Source organism: Aspergillus pseudodeflectus (genome assembly GCF_044049435.1).
Source record: "Aspergillus pseudodeflectus strain CBS 756.74 chromosome Unknown BJX68scaffold_60, whole genome shotgun sequence".
In the NCBI taxonomy this organism is placed as follows: domain Eukaryota; kingdom Fungi; phylum Ascomycota; class Eurotiomycetes; order Eurotiales; family Aspergillaceae; genus Aspergillus; species Aspergillus pseudodeflectus.
Window position 1 is genome coordinate 16,145 of NW_027263836.1, and position 18,951 is coordinate 35,095.

Consider the following 18,951-nt stretch of genomic DNA (forward strand, 5'->3'; position numbering starts at 1 on the left):
ATTACCGTCAGAAAGAAAAAATATAGAGAAGGAAAATGGTGGGCACGAAAAGAGAAAGTGGGAGGGAGCCTGGGGGACTTGACTCTTCGTGCAGTGTCTGGAGATATTTTCCCAGGCAGGAAAAAAATATCAGTCGACCGAACAAGAAGTGCCGAGCGTCTGCAGTGCCTGGCCGTCCATATAAAGTTTTGTAATGTTGAACCAGTGAGACGGAGGACAGATTCCATGGGTTTGGACTGGTTGAACAAGAAATCTCTTAATTGGGTATGGTGGATCGTGGATCTGCCCCAAAAGTCGAAAACGGTTGGGCTGGGCCGCCGCTGGACCGTTGATGGTAATCCTTGTAACAATACAGGAGATCAGGCTAACTCCTAGTACTATGTACAAGTTACTAGTACTACGAGAAGGTACCACTACAAGACGATTGCAAGCTGAGCTCAACAACTTGCAGAAGTAGAATAATCATGATTGATCATGGATGTTGGACCACTGAGCCATCATGAAAGGGAAGGTTCAAGAAGTAGTGTGACGGGGTTGAATGTTGGATTCAGTGCCATTGAATGTCAACAGCCTTGAACATTCCTCGAAAAGGCTGGATTTGACTTGGACTCTAAGGTTGAACCCCATCTTACTTTCGGACCCGAGTGATTGATGATCAGATTGGTGGATTGGCCCATTTAACTTCCATTCGACCGGAGACTTTCTGCGCAGTCGAGCCCAGAGCAGCTGAGAGGAGTCGAGAGCTACGAGGCCATTCAAGGTTGCGCCAGTGCCAGAAGTCTAATGGTGTACTGGATTTTACGAAACTAAACCAAGTCGGGGCAACAGCTTAGCAAAAGCAACCGAAAAAAAATTACAAAATTACAATCTCAACCATCCAGTCCACTCTCGAGGCAAGCCCACGAATAATTCGGTCCCTCTATCTCTGACCCATGCCAGTGCGGAAAGAATAATAATCAGACGCCCTCGCCCCAACACTTACCAAAAGCTTGCCAGCGAGGAGTGCCATTCTAAGAGTTCTCAATCTCTATCTCTTGAGACTCCCCCTCTTCTTGTTCGTGCTTCGTGTGTAATATTTCTTACACCTTCTTTTCCAAGTTCGATTACCACTTTTTTTTTTTGTTCAATTCACACTGCTACGCTGTTTGACCTAATTCCTCATTTTTTTCTTGGATAATATCATTCTACCTCTTCCCGCCTAGAACCTCCCTGACAGTTGCTGCTTAATGCTGTGAGTTTACCTACCTCCGTTATGAGTTTACATCGCTGCGATTGCATCGCGTATGGGAAGTTGGTGCTGATCGTACTCGTCGATAGAGGTTGATTCCAGCAGCACTACCAGATAGACGACCCCATACGCCTCGGAATAGACTCCTTTCCACCCCTCCGATTGCGGATTATACATCCTTTACGTTAACAATGCGTCCCGAAATTGAACAAGAGCTGGCTCACACTTTGCTGGTCGAGCTTCTGGCTTACCAGTTCGCCTCGCCGGTCAGATGGATTGAAACACAAGATGTCGTGCTTGCAGAGAAGCGAACAGAGCGTATTGTGGAAATTGGTCCGGCAGACACATTGGGTGGGATGGCAAGGAGGACACTCGCATCTAAATATGAAGCATATGATGCCGCCACATCAGTGCAACGTCAAATACTTTGCTACAACAAAGATGCGAAGGAGATATATTATGACGTGGACCCAATCGAAGAAGAACCGGAGGCTGCCCCCGAAGCAGCTGCTACCACCGCGACATCTGCTGCTCCAGCCGCCGCCGCTGCACCTGCACCTGTTGCAGCGGCACCTCCTAGTGCTGGACCGGCAGCGGCTGTTGAGGATGCTCCCGTGAGCGCTCTAGACGTGCTGAGAACACTCGTGGCCCAGAAGCTGAAGAAGTCATTGTCGGATGTACCATTGAACAAAGCTATCAAGGATTTAGTCGGAGGTACGTAATTGGGAAACACCGAGACGATGATTGCGGAAGTTGGGTGCTAATCAATAAACAGGCAAGTCTACGTTGCAGAATGAAATCCTCGGAGATTTGGGCAAGGAATTCGGTTCCACACCAGAGAAACCAGAGGACACCCCTCTAGATGAGTTAGGTGCTTCTATGCAAGCCACATTCAATGGGCAGCTTGGAAAGCAGTCTTCCTCGCTCGTTGCACGCTTGGTATCGTCCAAGATGCCGGGAGGGTTCAACATTACAGCCGTTCGCAAGTACTTGGAGACGCGATGGGGATTGGGTTCTGGACGACAGGATGGCGTTCTTCTTCTCGCTCTTACCATGGAGCCAGCATCCCGCATTGGGTCTGAACCGGACGCCAAGGTTTACCTTGACGACGTTGTGAATAAGTATGCCTCCAGTGCCGGCATCAATCTCTCTGCACCGACACCCTCTGGAGATGGCGGAGCTGCTGGCGGGGGTATGCTCATGGACCCTGCTGCAATTGATGCTTTGACAAAGGATCAGCGTGCTTTGTTCAAACAGCAACTCGAAATCATTGCGCGTTATCTGAAAATGGACTTGCGGGCTGGCCAAAAAGCGTTTGTCACCTCACAAGAAAGTCAAAAGACCCTCCAGGCGCAGCTCGACTTGTGGCAGGCCGAGCACGGTGATATCTACGCATCAGGCATCGAGCCATCATTTGATTCGCTCAAAGCCCGTGTTTATGATTCGTCCTGGAACTGGGCCCGTCAAGATGCCCTTAGCATGTACTACGACATCATTTTCGGCAGGCTCAAGGTCGTCGACCGTGAGATTGTTAGCCAGTGTATCCGTATCATGAACCGTTCGAACCCTCTTCTCCTCGAGTTCATGCAGTATCACATTGATAATTGCCCGACTGAACGTGGGGAAACTTACCAACTCGCCAAGGAGCTCGGGGAGCAACTTATTGAGAACTGCAAAGAAGTTCTCGATATCTCTCCCGTCTACAAGGACGTCGCCATCCCAACGGGACCTCAGACAACGATTGACGCACGTGGAAACATCGACTACAAGGAGGTCCCTCGCGCGAGCGCGCGCAAATTGGAGCACTATGTGAGGCAAATGGCGGAAGGTGGCCCTATTTCAGAATATAGCAATCGGGCCAAGGTACAGAATGATTTGAGAAGCGTCTACAAGTTGATCCGGAGGCAGCACCGACTATCGAAGTCTTCGCAACTGCAATTTAATACGCTGTACAAGGAAGTTGTCCGTGCCCTCAGCATGAACGAAAACCAGATTATGCCACAGGAAAACGGCAATGCTAAGAAGCCCGGAAGGAATGGAGTGGCGAGGGCCGGTAGCCCTCGTTCCGGCAAGGTTGAAACGATTCCATTTTTGCATCTCAAGAAGAAGAACGAACACGGTTGGGATTACAGCAAGAAACTGACTGGTGTTTATCTCGACGTACTTGAGTCTGCTGCACGCTCTGGTCTGACATTCCATGGAAAGAACGTCCTGATGACGGGTGCAGGAGCCGGCTCTATTGGAGCTGAGGTTCTTCAAGGATTGATCAGTGGTGGTGCGAAGGTCATCGTTACCACTAGTCGGTACTCCCGCGAAGTAACTGAGTACTACCAGGCCATGTACGCTCGGTTCGGTGCGCGTGGTTCGCAGCTCGTTGTCGTACCTTTCAACCAAGGCAGCAAGCAAGACGTGGAAGCTTTGGTCGATTACATCTACGATACGAAGAAGGGCCTGGGCTGGGACTTGGACTTTATCGTTCCATTTGCAGCAATCCCCGAAAATGGCCGCGAGATCGATTCTATCGACTCCAAGTCCGAGCTCGCCCATCGCATTATGTTGACCAACCTCCTTCGTCTTTTGGGCAGCGTCAAGACCCAGAAGCAGACCAATGGTTTTGAAACACGCCCAGCCCAGGTCATCCTTCCTCTCTCTCCCAACCACGGTACTTTTGGCAATGACGGTCTGTATTCTGAATCAAAACTTGCCCTGGAGACACTCTTCAATCGCTGGTATTCAGAAAACTGGAGCAGCTACCTTACCATCTGCGGTGCAGTTATCGGATGGACCCGTGGCACAGGGTTGATGAGTGGCAACAACATGGTCGCGGAGGGTGTTGAAAAGCTTGGTGTTCGCACTTTTTCGCAGCAGGAAATGGCTTTCAACCTCCTCGGCCTCATGGCACCCGCAATTGTCAATCTCTGCCAGCTTGATCCTGTCTGGGCTGATCTCAACGGAGGCCTTCAGTTCATTCCCGATCTCAAAGATCTCATGACGAGACTTCGTACGGAGATCATGGAGACAAGTGATGTCCGCAGGGCAGTTATCAAAGAAACTGCTATCGAGAACAAGGTCGTCAACGGGGAGGATAGCGAGGTCCTCTACAAGAAGGTCATTGCGGAACCCCGAGCGAACATCAAATTCCAGTTCCCGAACCTACCGAACTGGGAGGAGGACGTCAAGCCTCTCAACGAATCACTCAAGGGCATGGTCAATCTGGACAAAGTTGTCGTCGTCACGGGTTTCTCCGAAGTTGGTCCCTGGGGTAACTCTCGGACTCGATGGGAGATGGAGGCGCACGGCAAGTTCTCCCTTGAGGGATGCGTTGAAATGGCATGGATCATGGGTCTCATAAAACACCACAACGGTCCTATTAAGGGCAAGGCTTACTCCGGCTGGGTTGATGCGAAATCTGGCGAACCGGTGGATGACAAGGACGTTAAGCCCAAGTACGAAAAGTTCATTCTTGAGCATTCTGGTATCCGTTTGATTGAACCTGAGTTGTTCAAGGGGTACGACCCGAAGAAGAAGCAGTTGCTTCAGGAGATTGTCATCGAAGAAAACCTGGAACCTTTCGAAGCCTCGAAAGAGACCGCCGAAGAGTTCAAGCGAGAGCACGGCGACAAGGTCGAGATCTTCGAAGTTCCCGAGTCTGGAGAGTTTACTGTCCGTTTGAAGAAGGGCGCTACTTTGTTGATCCCCAAGGCACTGCAATTTGATCGCCTTGTTGCTGGCCAAATTCCAACTGGCTGGGACGCTAAACGATATGGTATTCCGGAGGACATCATTGAGCAAGTTGATCCAGTCACACTATTTGTCCTTGTTTGTACCGCCGAAGCTATGCTGTCTGCGGGTGTTACCGACCCGTACGAATTCTACAAGTACGTTCACTTGTCCGAGGTCGGTAATTGTATTGGGTCTGGTATTGGTGGTACACATGCTCTGCGAGGCATGTACAAGGATCGTTACCTCGACAAGCCTCTCCAGAAGGACATCCTTCAAGAATCTTTCATTAATACAATGAGCGCCTGGGTCAACATGCTGCTGTTGTCTTCCACGGGTCCTATCAAAACGCCGGTGGGCGCCTGTGCTACTGCTGTTGAGTCTGTTGACATTGGTTATGAAACGATTGTGGAAGGCAAAGCACGAGTCTGTTTTGTTGGTGGTTTCGATGACTTCCAGGAGGAGGGCTCCTACGAATTCGCCAACATGAAAGCTACCAGCAATGCCGAGGACGAGTTCGCTCACGGACGTACACCCCAGGAGATGTCGCGGCCCACGACTACCACCCGTGCAGGCTTCATGGAGTCTCAGGGTTGCGGTATGCAACTGATTATGAGCGCTCAGCTCGCTCTTGACATGGGCGTACCAATCTACGGTATCATCGCCCTCACCACCACTGCGACTGATAAGATTGGCCGTTCCGTGCCCGCTCCTGGTCAAGGTGTCTTGACAACTGCGCGCGAGAATCCCGGCAAATTTCCCTCGCCGCTTCTGGACATCAAGTATCGCCGCAGGCAACTTGAGTTGCGCAAGAGGCAGATTAGAGAATGGCAAGAATCCGAATTGTTGTACCTGCAGGAGGAGGCCGAAGCTATCAAAGCTCAACAAGGTTCTGAAGAATCGTTTGATGTGGCCGAGTACATGCAAGAGAGGGCCCAGCACATCAACCGTGAGGCCGTTCGACAGGAGAAGGACGCCCAGTTCAGCCTCGGAAACAACTTCTGGAAGCAAGATTCTCGTATTGCCCCTCTGCGTGGTGCACTTGCTACCTGGGGTCTTACCGTGGATGATATCGGCGTTGCTTCTTTCCATGGTACTTCAACTGTTGCGAACGACAAGAACGAGTCGGATGTCATCTGTCAACAAATGAAGCACCTGGGTCGCAAGAAGGGCAACGCTCTTCTAGGTATCTTCCAAAAGTATCTCACAGGACATCCCAAGGGCGCTGCTGGTGCTTGGATGTTTAACGGATGTCTGCAGGTTTTGGACAGTGGCTTGGTTCCAGGCAACCGAAATGCCGACAATGTTGATAAGGTGATGGAGAAGTTTGACTACATTGTCTACCCTAGCCGCAGCATTCAAACAGATGGCATCAACGCGTTCTCTGTTACGTCTTTCGGGTTCGGACAGAAGGGTGCTCAGGTCATTGGTATTCATCCGAAATACCTTTATGCCACTCTCGACCGAGCTCAATTCGAGTCCTACAAGGTCAAAGTTGAGACAAGACAGAAGAAGGCATACCGATACTTTCACAATGGGTTGGTCAACAACAGCATCTTTGTCGCCAAAAACAAGGCGCCTTACGAGGATGAGCTCCAAAGCAAGGTGTTCCTCAACCCTGATTACCGTGTGACAATGGATAAGAAGACCTCCGAGCTCAAGTACCCTGCCAAGTTCCCATCTGTCGCCGACAGCGAGGCCGCGAGTACAAAGGCCGTGATTGAGTCCTTGGCCAAGGCTCACGCCACCGAGAACTCGAAGGTTGGTGTTGATGTTGAGAAAATCGACAGTATTAACATTGAGAATGAAACCTTCATCGAGAGGAACTTTACCGCAAACGAGCAACAGTACTGCCGCAACGCCCCATCTCCCCAAGCTTCATTCGCCGGAAGATGGAGCGCAAAGGAGGCCGTCTTCAAGTCGCTCGGCGTTTGCAGTAAAGGCGCTGGGGCTCCTCTGAAGGATATTGAGATCGAAAATGATTCTAATGGGGCGCCCACTGTCAAGGTAATTCAACCCCCCTTCCTGTTTCCAAGATACATTGACTAAGGCTCTGAGCAGCTCCATGGTGCTGCTGCCGAGGCTGCGAAACAAGCTGGTGTCAAACAAACCGACGTCAGTATCAGCCACAGCGATTCACAGGCTGTTGCAGTTGCGATTTCGAGATTTTAATGTTTGATGTTGACGAGTCGTACGAGTGAGAGGATTTGCCCTGTACGCAGCATATAGATTTTATTTCTACTTCTACTTAATATACCTGTTAATTTGTTCAATCTGCGAACTCATCTCTCATCGTGCACTGTTCCCCGTCGGGCCGGGTCGATGGCTAGGTCGCCCATTGTCGCGGCACCGCGCTTAAATTGCTACACTGGACTTTCGAGGCACCTACCAGCTTCCTGACCACGTTCAAGATCTTGATTATACCATCGATTGGTTGCAAAGCACTGCAATGAACAACCACCACTATTCTCTCTTTCTATTATTCCACCAGGACTTTAACAAGACACAGGCCACCGTAAAGGCTGCAGCAGAGATTGAGACGTTCCATATACATGGCAAGCTTACTATGCTAGTGAAACCTATGAGGACGCTCGACTCAGCGGACCCCAATTGGCTCTCGGGTTGAGCTGATATCTAACAAGCCGCTTCATTGGCCGTGCTTCCCGCCCGAGCGATTCATCAAAGACCACCTTGAGCTCGGAGGCGGGAATCGAGTTCCCAGGAGGATGGGCGCTGTCAGCTGTTTGGCTTTCAAGTACTTGTGTTTGAGAGGGAGCATCTGAACCATTGGGCTGCGACTGCGATTGCGATTCTGTGGCGTTTGTGCATGACGCAGCCAAGGTTTCGCGGGCACCCGAACGGTACAAAGCCGCTTCGACCTTGGTGATCAAGTCCGATAGGTCCTTGCCAGATTCGGCCGCGGAAATAAGCTCGCTCTTCAAAGAGTATAACTTCGAATCGTCCGCATTTGTCGGTCGGGACTTGGCCATAATTGTGGCGCCGGCAGAGCCAGGCTTCAAGGTTCCCTCTTTGATAGGCGGCGCCTTCTGTCTCACCCATTCACGCATGATCTCCCAGATGACGGCCCATGGGGCGTTTGTGCGGACGGTGTTTGCTTTAGCGTGGCTGCGTGTACACTTGTACCCTAAGCCACGGACTGCACCATGAAATGCTTCCTCGGGGACCGTGGTTGTGCGCAGAACCTTTGAGAGGCTGGAAAGCGTGAAATATAGAGGGTATGGTTCACGAAGGGCCGGATTGGCTCTGGGAATTATAGGCGAGAGTTCATCAAACTGGCCAGCAGCCTCTTCATTGTTGGCAGCAGGAGTTGCTGGCTGATTTCGGCTCTCTTCGGGGGATAGTTCTAAGCTTAAATCTTCTTCGAGGGCAGTCGTCAACATGCCTTCGATTCTGTCCTTTGTCTGGTATACTTCCTTGTCGACCTGGGGGAGAAGATCGAGTATCTTTTGAACGAAGTGAGGGTGATGAAGGGGTCCGGCCCACATTGGACCAGAGAGATGGGTTTTTGTGTTGCAATGCTCGCATTTGATGTCTGCGCTTGGCGCTTGTGCAAACCCAAAATGAAACATGGGGTTTCCCTTCTTATCGAGCTTTTGCTTAGTCGATGTCAATGGTTGCGTAGTCCACGCTCCGCAGCCGGAGTCACAGTTGTAGACCAGCATTGTGTTTCCGGACGTGAACTTGACTTCGGCAGGCGACCGATGAATACGGACGAACAATCGGGCATAGTAGTCAATGGAAAGCGAGAGCAAAGGCTCAGTCGCAAGGCCATATTTTGCAGCAGCCATTGCAACAGCGTTCAAGATTAGGCGTAGTCCACCCTCATGCGAGTGACTGCCTTTGATTGGCACACCCCCGTACAAGGAGAAGGCTTTCTCAGGGTATCCGTTGGACGCCCATACACCTGCGTCGGTGCATGTAACGCAAAGCAGTCCTTCATCTTTTATACCCTGTACAGCCGCATCTAGAAACGGGGCGGCGGTGCCGTAGGGATCCAAATCGATGACATCGAATTTACCAACTTCATCTGTTCTCTGCGGGTTGACTGGCTTCAGGCGGCTGTACATATACAAACGAGCATCGCCGTTGTTCGTTTGAATGAGGTTTCCAAGGCCGTTATACTCAATATTTTGCTTCATCGATTGGATAGCTTGACTCGAGAGATCATTGGCGACGACACGGGTAACGAATGGTATCTCTGATGCATATCGCAGAGCACGTAGACCGGATGCAGATAGTGCATCTAGAATGGTGAATTGATGAGCAGGAGGAGAAGGGTTCAATTGAGACGATTCTGTCGTTTGTTTATCCTCAATCCCGGCTTCCTTGGGTCCACTTTCCGGATTTCTGTCTGGCTCGCTGGGCCTTGGAGCTCCGATCTCATCATCTTCCCGCTTCCTCTTCTTATTCCTCCCGCGGGCGGCCCCTGATGCTTTTCGTTTTCGCCGTTCAGTGTTCCTTTTATGCACTGCCATAACATGCTCTCCATAAACGCGGATCGCAAGCACAGTCAAGTCCCGGTTAAATTGCTGGATGGGGTTATAGAATACGGATTGAGATTCTTCATGTTTCGTATCTTGTTTGTTCCCCTGCGTTGCTGCGGTTTCCGTGGGCGGTTTCAATATGTATGCTCGACCTTCCTTGATCACCTGGTAGTCCTTGCCATTGTGCTGCACCAATTGGCCGGCAGAGTTGGGCGCCGGGGTGGCCGCCATGGTCAGAGGTGAAGAGGTGAAAAGTTGCGAAATGTTGCGAAAGCGATTGTTCCCCGTGGAAATGCTGGCGGATGTAGTCGAATCTGCCGAGTGGTGCGGGAGTCGTAAAGTGATAAGCGCGGACCTGGAGCTGAGATGAGTGGTCCGGACGTGGAAGTTTTTTCAGATTTGCCTCATGTATCTGAAGGGGCCTCGTCCTGATGATAGCAGCGTAACCAGGAAGATCACAAGAGGGATCGAGCCGTCTGAGAGATCTCGATCATAGCGGACAAAAAAAAATGACAGGCGGAACAGTGCACGGACCAGCCAAGACACCTTGAAAAGAGGCTATTCCAGACTTCCAGACTCCCTCCCTATCTACGTACACGGCCGCACGATCAGAAATAAATATTTGGTCATTAATATTAGCATTAAAAGGATTGCCGTCACTATATACTACAGAACTCCACTATACACTCAATAATCGCCAACAATCTACACTATAACCAGCTTCCAATGACAGGCACTTGACTATAGATTTCGTTCCAGCCTTTGGCCTCCCAGCCCGTGCCCTCTCCCCCAGTTCCAACGATCCAAAGCGCTCCAGCAAGCCATACACATGCTCCCAGCGCGGCGATCTTGTTAAAGTTCCACCACATCCTTTTCCGACGCTTGATATGCTGCTCGCTCTCTGTGGGACCTAGATGACCCTCGAGTGAGCCCTTCTTGCTCCCACGAGGCTTCCGAGTAGTAGTTATTCTCCAGCCCATCCAAGCTGCCCATCCGCCGAGTATATGATACACTCCAACAAAGACAAAGATGTGGTAGTACGTAATCCAGAAGACACGGCTACGCGCAATGCCATGTGCGACGAAGCCTAAGCCCACCCCCGAGCTACCTCCTTCAACCATGACCGGTACCATACGATTGACAAGAACATGGGTAGCAAGCAACGGAGCAAACGCATAGCCCAGGCGCGCCTGAAAGCTCATACGGGGCCAGAAGGAGAGCGCATGCCGTTGATCTCGGGTTTCAGCACCGTAGAGTCGCGCGCGCCGCGAAGAGCGAATGTTGCGGAGTGCGATACCGGATGCGATGTGCGCAAAGATCGGGACGGTCAGGAGGACATGCTCAAGCACGGGGGCTTGATATATGGGTCTAGTGAGAAGTAGGTAATTGTCACTTTCGGGGACGGACCGTGTCGCCAGAGGAATTAGGGACGTATTTGCGAAATGTAGCGCCGCGAACAAGGTTGGAGGGTACGTTGAATATCTTTGAACAGCAGATACTATAGTTGATTTCCAGTCAGCTCCAGCAACTTCAATCTCGAACGTACCGTGGCAGACCACCTCGGAAAGACCTGCCCGATTATACTCACACCAGGAGTCCCAGTTTTGCCCACGGAGGCCGACAGAAGACCACCAGAAATTTCGTGTGTTCGGCGGGGGTTGGTATTTGGGCACGAGGTAGTCGTCCGAGTCAACTTCGGGGAAACTCTCATCCACTGGTGAAGGATCCAACTCCTGCATGGAAAGTATGGATTTCGTATCAATATCATCTCGCGATGGGAATGAAGCCATTGCGCTGTATCCGGCCGTGAGAATGGTTGGGGCAGTGTGTTATGAGAAAAACATGGCAGGGCAATTGACAAGTTGCGAAAAGTTTGTTTAAATATATTTTCAATAGATCGCGGTACGGTCAAGCTTGAAGGCGCGCTTTCTTGAATTGTGGCTCGTGCACTGGGGGTTTTGCGGCTTTTGCCTAGCTGACGTTTGCTGAGGCCTCGTCCCCCAACAGTCCAGAATCCCGCCGCGCTATCGATACAGATCGTCAATCCGTCATTCATTTTCGCGCTGTCCTCATTGGTTCTGTCCATTGCCTTCTCAACAGTGCAATGTTTCAAGTTCATGAGATGCCTGACATCAAATTCATTCCCATTCCTCTGGCTACTCCCATATCTGACAACCAGCTCAGGCGGTTCAAACCGGCGACTTAGTAGTAGTAGTAGTAGTAGTAGTAGTAGTAGGCACGTGTCATTGAACTGCTCCAACTTCAGTGGATGTTGAGACTGAAGTCTAGGTTCTTACTAGCTACAAGCGACGGTCGCTTTATCTAAGTAGGTTCTATAGCCACAGAACGCGTAGTGTAGGAGGAGTTTGAAGAGAGAACCAAATAGCATTAAATAAACTATCACCTTTCGATGAAGATGCTGGTAAGGACGGCTGTTGGTCGTTTTCTATGTAAATCCAGATTCAGTGACGAATCAGGAAGTGATTGTATGAGCCTGGGTTGATTTGCAAGGGAAGTTAAGGCTGCTATACGCCTATGTGGCTCAATCGCTCACCGCGCAAGGGGGAAAAATGGGACGAGGTCACGAGTCATGACAACTCAAGGCTTCAAGTTGTATTGTTGGTTGTATCGGGTATTCCAGTCTATCATGTGGCAGATTCTGCATTCACACCCTTGGCTGTTGGATTGCATCAAGTACTAGAAGAGATCATCGATACCTTTCTCAGTGTCCTTCTTAATCAGGTCGATCATACCCTGGCAAATGGTCAGCACGTCCAGTTATATCATCTAAGCCAGAAATTAAAGTATACCTCGGGCATAATGGGCTTCCCAGAGCTGTCCTTGACATAGCGGAAAGGCATTTCGGTGCGCTCATGCTCATTGACTACGATCTCCGGGTGGTCAACGTATTGGATTTCCTCCAATGGCACTAGAGTCAATCAGTCTTTTATCCCCTTGCAATGTCCCAAGACCAAAGAGCATGAGAATGCTTTTTTCACCTCTGTCATGAACGACCATGCGGGTAACCCGCACGGCTGTATCAGTTGTCATCTGCACAGGACCAAGTCGCCTACCAGCATAGCCCTTCTTCCTCAATTCAGATGTACGGTCTTTTAAGCCCATCAGCTTCTATTAGATCTGCAAGTTTCAGGCTCAACTTACCTCGTGGAGGATCATCACCTATATATCATCAAGTCAGCTCAAACAAAGCTGATTCAGAATGGTTCAGAGCGGTGCTCACCCAAGATTCCACCGAATAAGAAGACTTCAAAATTGTCGCCATCGGCAGGACTCAGCTCGACCTTGGCAGAAGGATCCAAAAGGCAGACTTTTGATTTACGGTCCGCGAAAACCTCCTCGATGCTGCGGTGCTCAATCTCTAGTCCCTTTGTAGCTGCGAGCTCATCTGGCATTTGTAGAGACGTGGGCACCGAGCTTAAGAGAAATTTACTGCCTGATGCATGGGCCTCTCGTGCGATACAACCATACTCTAGAGCAGACCAGGCGCCCAGTTCCGGGTCCAGATGCTCGACCACAATGGTCACCGGCGTAGTGGATGAGGTCTTGTCACTCATAATGTAACTATAATAGTACCTGTCAGAAAAGCTAGGCAGAACCGGAGAGTTTTAGAGTTACCTTGAGTTACCTTGAGAACCAATTGGGATAATTTCGTTCCGACACTAAACGATGGGTGGAAGGAGATTCGAATGCTTTCTGGAGGGGTAGGAAAATTGTTACTACCGCCCGCAAGAGTTTCTGCTTGACCACGCCTGTAGGTCAACCTATCGCCAAAAGACCGGGTAGCTTATCGAAGCAGAGTGATCACGGTTGTGCCGATAACTCTTCAGATTTAGTGATAATTCATCAACATCCTATAGTTGACAGTGGATGAGGCTACTAGTAGTCTAGCTATAGATGGCTAAGCCACGTATCCTTGAAGACTTGGAGGTGAACCTTGAATTAAATGTCAATACTTGAACAGCATCTAGTGCTCTATCTGACAATTGGGCACCATACATAGTAGAAATGTTACAAGCTGCCCAGTCCTTCTTTTACCATCATTGCATTATTGACACTGGAGATGAAATTTACCAATGCCAATACAGGTATTTTCAGCAGGATTGCCGTTTCAAATCGGCAAGGCTACTCCAGATGCGGTAAGAAACTTGACCTGGTTGGGCAAACTGCTATGATAATCAAGTACTTTGACTTCAACTATCCTCACAAGTACTTCTTTGCTTCGTTTCCCATCCAAATCTTCATTTCTCCCGTTTATTCTCCCTTTTTCTTACTGAAAAGGCTACCTTTCATCCTATCGAACATCTCATCATTCCCCTTGAACCTCCTTACATCTTGAACCGCCTCGCTCTCCAACCCCCGCCATCAGTGGGGTACTCTGACGACACCCAACATCGCATTGTCCAACCTCCCCGCCCGACTTCATCACTGATATATTTACCGACTATCACCTTCCCCTTTCTTACTTTCGAATCTACATATATTTCCAAACCTACTGTTTGCTCCTTACAGCTCTACACCCATCGCGATGAATCCCCATCAGCAGAACAAGATCGACACGAGCGTGAGTCTCCTTTCTACCTGCGCCAGCCGAGTCTAATCGTGTTTTAGTCCTTGAGCCCCGACGAGCAGCGTCTGTTGCGTCTTTATGGCAAAATGCCCAACAAGAAGGACCTCCTTCAGAACAAACTCAAGGTATGTAATGGTGACCGTTCCCCTCTCCCGTTTCCGCCCTCTTTCTAATCATCTTTTCTGTGCTATCAGGAACGGAAGTACTTCGACTCAGGTGACTATGCCTTGAGCAAGGCCGGGAAAGCTTCAGACGTCGGTGTAACCAATATTGGCTCAAAACATCCAGTCCCCGAAAACATTCCTCACTTAACTGCCACCTCTCCCGGCGCAAATAACCCCATGACCATGGGCAATGGCGGAAGCATTAGTGCCCAGGGAGGACAGCATATTCCCGGCAGTATCAGCAACCATCCAGGCTCTGTCGGATTTCAAAGTCGAAGCCCCATCAAGGAAGCGAGCTTTCTGCACCGCGGGACGAGTGTCGATGACTCTGATAACACTCCTGACACAGCTGAGAATAAGGATCAGGATGAAGGAATAAGCCCACCGCCCGCTACTGAGGGAGTCCCAATCCGCCGGTGATCGTCTCAGAAAACATCCTTCCCTTCCGGATCTGTTTTCCGGTTTCCCTTTCGTCATTATACCAGTGAATAACAGTACGAAAAGAGCCTGGCGCCTGGTTTTTGGCTTCTATTTGGTGTAATTTCCAACATTCCACTTCGCCCCGTTTGGACGTGTCAAAAGTTGAGGGGTCAAAAAAAGCAAAGGGATCGTGCGGGGTACTCCGACGCCCTCGGTCACCTGAACACCTCTACCCAGCAAAGGAGCGCTTTGCCTCGCCCAAGTCATGATGCAAACATGAAAAGGCGCTCGCGAATGCTCGCAACACCTAGCATCCTGCCAGCTTGGCCGATGCACTTCTACACTTGTTTCAAGTTACCGCTGGCTTCGATATCTGTGATATCATCATGTCTCATTCAATTTCCCTTCTCTGTCCATATCCATTTATGTTATTGACTATTCCGCTATTCTTCGTTGGATCTACCCTCAGATTTGTCTCGTATCCATGGATTGTTTCCGTGATATTCTTATTGATTTTTTAAGTCCTCTTTTGCTCACGCCTGCGACGACTTGTTGATCTTTCGGAGGCACTTTCGGCTTAGTTTTGACAAACAAACTGATTCCGTTCCAACGATCCGTCCAGTGTGAATATGACAATATTGCTGTTTTTAGTCATTTGCATTAGTAGTACGCGATAGAAGTCTCGAACCTTGGCGATCCCAGTAGTCTACACGCCTCAAGAACCGCAGGCCAAAACGGATGCCGTCGCGATGACTACCACACTGGATACACAAACCGAGAAGAAAGAGTTGAAATTGAACCCTGTGTTCTGACACTATAATATTCTGTGCCTGTGCGTACTGAATCTATCTGTCCTGGGCCTAGTCCGTATCCATAAACGCCGTCAATCCATGCATGATTCGAGTTATGAGAAAAGAATGAAGAGGAAGGAGGTGCGTTTGGGCTTTGAGTGACTTTAAAAGAGGGGAAAGAGCATTATCATTCACGTTGTCGAGGAAGGGAGAGAGGGGTACACATGAAAGATGTTCAAGTCCGTTCAGAGTGAGTAGGTTTGAGTCGAGAAGAAGTTATTAGTACGACCTGAAGATCAAAAGAGACAGGCGAAGACTAGAGGGACAGAATAAACGAGCGTTGCGAGACGGCAAGGTCAAAAAATGATTCAGGGTATATTGACAAAAAGGAAAACGTATCATGGTGCGTGAGTGTGTCTAAAGAGGGTAAATGGTAGTGCGATATGGGGAGGGGGAAGGCCGACGCCCGACCAAGTTGCGTTAATTAAATAGAGAATGGTTCAATACCATGTCCTCCGCTGACAATGTTGCTCAGAAACCCTATACGGAAGAGGATGGTCCTGCCAAATCGATGCGCGGAGTAGCCGGCGTGGGACGCATTGCAGGGTCATCATCAATGCTCATGTTCAACCAAGCTCAAGGTTGGGAGGCGAACGATTTGATATGCTTTCTAATGTGCATAAAGAAAGCAGTAGAATTCGGTGATGTATTTGGCGTCGTAAAGTGATATGTCTGGATCGAGGCACGCATTTGTAACCGTGATTGTTGCCAGTGCGTAGGATCTTTAAGACGGTGTAAAGGCTAGTTCGCTGGATGGGTCCGTGTCATGAGGAGCTCGATTGCCCAACTTGCGCGGATAGGATATCAAGATCAAATGCCACGCACGAGGTGCTAGCTGGAGACTCCCGAAACGCAAATATAATCCCAGCGGGATTAGGTTGGTTGTCATATAGGTGCGAATTTGCACGCTCAGTCTGTCTTCCAATGGCCGGCGAGTCCTGAGTCTAGGTCATCTGCGGCTCCTAGCCAGAGTTCAACAGCGTATAAGGCTAATGTTCCTGCAAGGTTGATCCACCGCCAAAGATTCCCACCTCCGGCTCCCTGCGTACTCCACCACTGCCCACTACCACCCATGGCCTGTGAGGTAGTCGCGAAGTGCTGCATCAGCAGACTGGTATAGACTGCAATAAGGATAGAAGGAGAAAAATAGCTTAAGAAGCCTAAGAACTGACCCGCGGCATCAGAGTCGTCCAATGTGGCCTCTTGAGAGAGCGCGCGAGCGCCTGCTTCGCGGACAGCGGGTATAATTCTCGTCGATGCATAGAGCACGAGGATACGGTAGGTGAGCGAGATTAAGACAGATGGAGTAACTGCACTAAACACGGCTGTAATCATATTGAATGCGGCGTGTATGATGGATGGTAGCAGAGACAAGGCATGCATGAGAGTGGTGTATGAGGCCATGATGATGGGCGGGAGCGGAGGGAAATCTCCCGCTTGTGAGGGCGAAGGAACCGACTGCTCCACTGGTTGTGATGGTTGGTAGTCTGTAAAGATCTGATACACACAAAGCACGACGTAGGCAAATAGTAGCGAACTTTCAACCGGGTTGCCACGGCCACTTCCTATGCCCCAAGCGCACAATATAACAGCGCATGTAATGGTCACACCTATTAGAGCAGCATCCACATTAGAGATCTCAGGAAACTGCAGGACACGCCAGAGAAAGTATACGGAGCTCGAGATAATGGAGGCCGAGAGGACAAGAAAGCCGATCTATGCAAGAGAGTGAGTTGGTTTCAAACCAGGAAAAGAGCTGAGGATGTCGGGTTTTCTTACCATCCAGCTATCACTCCGTCCGCCGCGATTAACAAGCCATCGAGTAATCTGCCCCGCGGCTTGAATGACTAGCAAGCTGCAGAACCCTTCCGCAAGTTGAAATACTGGAGTCGACCACCTCAAGAGTTTGTCCCAATTTCCGATAGCTATAGACTCCAGGAGTCCATCGCGCCCAAATATCCACCCTTGAAGGGAGGAGTCATCAGCACGTTTCAGGCTAAACGTCCGTTCCATCCACGACGCATTATTATCCGTGTCGACAGAAAACCGGTTCAGAGACCAGATAAGCAGGATCGGGATGATGAACCATTGGGCGGAGCTGATTAGAACGATGAGCGAGGAGCGTATCCAGGATCGATCGGGAGTTGTGAGCTTCAGGACTGAGAATAGAAAGTAGAACGTCGCTAGAGACAGTGAGAAGGCCAGACCGCATGTCTTCCCACCCACGTCAAAGGCTAGCGGGATGGACGAGACAGTGACGGTCAGGAAGAGGGCCGACGAGAGTGCCCGAAAGAGCCACATCGGACCGGGCGAGAAGGAACGGGGACCAGGAAACGAGCGCCTTGAAGGTGAACAGGAGCTGGTCGTGGGCTTGGATCTTAAACGCGACGTTGCTCTGACGCTCCAGGCACCGTTCGACCCTGGAGGAGGCAGGAGGAAATGAGGATTTCTCAGCAAGGAAGCATGGAGCCGAGCAAAAGTAGATGCGCAGGATGAGAAAGCGAGTTCTGGAAAAGGTCAACCCTTGTTCCTTGGAGTTCCTCGTGTTCTTTTCTCTGGAAGTTTTGATCTTATCTCAAGCGGGACGGATTAATGCCGGCTTTCACGTGGCATTTGTCGTAGGAAGGAGTTGAAGCAACGAAATAAGACAACACAGTGGTTTCGTAGATAAAAAACCGTCTTGAAGCCAAAATCCAAAAGGGAAGAAAGTGGAAGAGAGAAGAAGGGGCGTTGCAGTGAAAAAGCCGACAAGGGAGAGTGGTTCCTGGCCCCGATGGATCAAGATCCAAGCTGCGATGCAATCACGATACAGCGCTGCAGTCGCTAAAAAGCTTTGAACAAGCGGTCAAACTACTGGAAGGGCTGGAATTCTAAAGACCCTTCAAATTGCTTCACGAGACCCGGCCACTAAATTATGACTCCAAATCCAGCTTCCAGAGAGGGATGTCTCTTCAACAACTAGGAATGAGAAACCTCAAATTAAAGTCTCCGCATGCCATAAAGGACTTCGAAATGCTGGTAGCAAAATATCTATCTACTACTCCGTACTACCGTATGATTGTGAGATCAGATCTTCGGAGTGTGTGAAGGCGACTCGTTTGTGATGAACTAGACTAAGTTGGGCTAAAAGCCTAAAGCCGGAGAACGTCAAATGGATCAGAGCTACTAGCTCACAGGTCCAAGCTTCTCCATCCACTCAGCGGTCGAACCCTCGTGTCTCTGATCGTGATAAGGACCTCAAGAGACCTCCACTCTATTGGAACCCGGGATTGCATGAAGAGGAGGAACTCATGTTGTTTCCAGGCCCTTCGTCGGCTAGCACCATGAAAAGACCAGCTCCAGCTTCCGACCAATTAGTGGAACTTTACCGGCCACCTCGAATGCCGAGCTGGAAGATTCATTGGCCGTTGAATCTGAACCGCAAGATATACTCCAACCAGATGATTTGCGCTTTCTCATCCGTCATCATTGGCAG

The 18,951-nt window shown here is 50.0% G+C and overlaps 5 protein-coding genes across 5 annotated transcripts; 2 read left to right on the forward strand and 3 right to left on the reverse strand.

The window, feature by feature from the left end:
• Nucleotides 1-880: 880 nt before the first annotated feature.
• BJX68DRAFT_245891 (trifunctional fatty acid synthase subunit FAS2) lies at nt 881-7,221 on the forward strand. The gene is made up of 3 exons (XM_071041559.1): nt 881-1,231; nt 1,318-1,942; nt 2,004-7,221. Exons 2-3 carry the CDS (start codon nt 1,420-1,422, stop codon nt 6,995-6,997), a joined length of 5,517 nt encoding a protein of 1,838 aa, XP_070894351.1. The 5' UTR covers nt 881-1,231; nt 1,318-1,419; the 3' UTR covers nt 6,998-7,221.
• A 306-nt stretch (nt 7,222-7,527) lies between these two features.
• Nucleotides 7,528-11,243, reverse strand: BJX68DRAFT_258225 (tRNA (guanine26-N2)-dimethyltransferase; the record flags this gene model as incomplete). The annotated part of the gene is made up of 2 exons (XM_071043497.1): nt 7,528-9,748; nt 10,165-11,243. The coding sequence occupies 2 exons, from the start codon at nt 11,241-11,243 to the stop codon at nt 7,528-7,530; spliced, it is 3,300 nt and encodes a 1,099-aa protein (XP_070894352.1).
• A 371-nt stretch (nt 11,244-11,614) lies between these two features.
• On the reverse strand, nt 11,615-13,345 carry BJX68DRAFT_245900 (SAM-dependent methyltransferase). Its single transcript, XM_071041560.1, has 6 exons — nt 13,090-13,345; nt 12,695-13,035; nt 12,616-12,633; nt 12,453-12,563; nt 12,264-12,382; nt 11,615-12,207 (listed from the first exon to the last, which is right to left on the reverse strand). Exons 2-6 carry the CDS (start codon nt 13,026-13,028, stop codon nt 12,151-12,153), a joined length of 639 nt encoding a protein of 212 aa, XP_070894353.1. The 5' UTR covers nt 13,029-13,035; nt 13,090-13,345; the 3' UTR covers nt 11,615-12,150.
• Nucleotides 13,346-13,874: 529 nt separating this feature from the next.
• Nucleotides 13,875-14,763, forward strand: BJX68DRAFT_180552 (endosulfine family protein). Its single transcript, XM_071037198.1, has 3 exons — nt 13,875-14,035; nt 14,083-14,166; nt 14,236-14,763. Exons 1-3 carry the CDS (start codon nt 14,000-14,002, stop codon nt 14,623-14,625), a joined length of 510 nt encoding a protein of 169 aa, XP_070894354.1. The 5' UTR covers nt 13,875-13,999; the 3' UTR covers nt 14,626-14,763.
• Nucleotides 14,764-16,264: 1,501 nt separating this feature from the next.
• On the reverse strand, nt 16,265-18,498 carry BJX68DRAFT_180747 (ICE2 family protein). The gene is made up of 2 exons (XM_071037201.1): nt 17,256-18,498; nt 16,265-17,192 (listed from the first exon to the last, which is right to left on the reverse strand). The coding sequence occupies exons 1-2, from the start codon at nt 17,775-17,777 to the stop codon at nt 16,386-16,388; spliced, it is 1,329 nt and encodes a 442-aa protein (XP_070894355.1). The 5' UTR covers nt 17,778-18,498; the 3' UTR covers nt 16,265-16,385.
• Between the last annotated feature and the right edge of the window lie 453 nt (nt 18,499-18,951).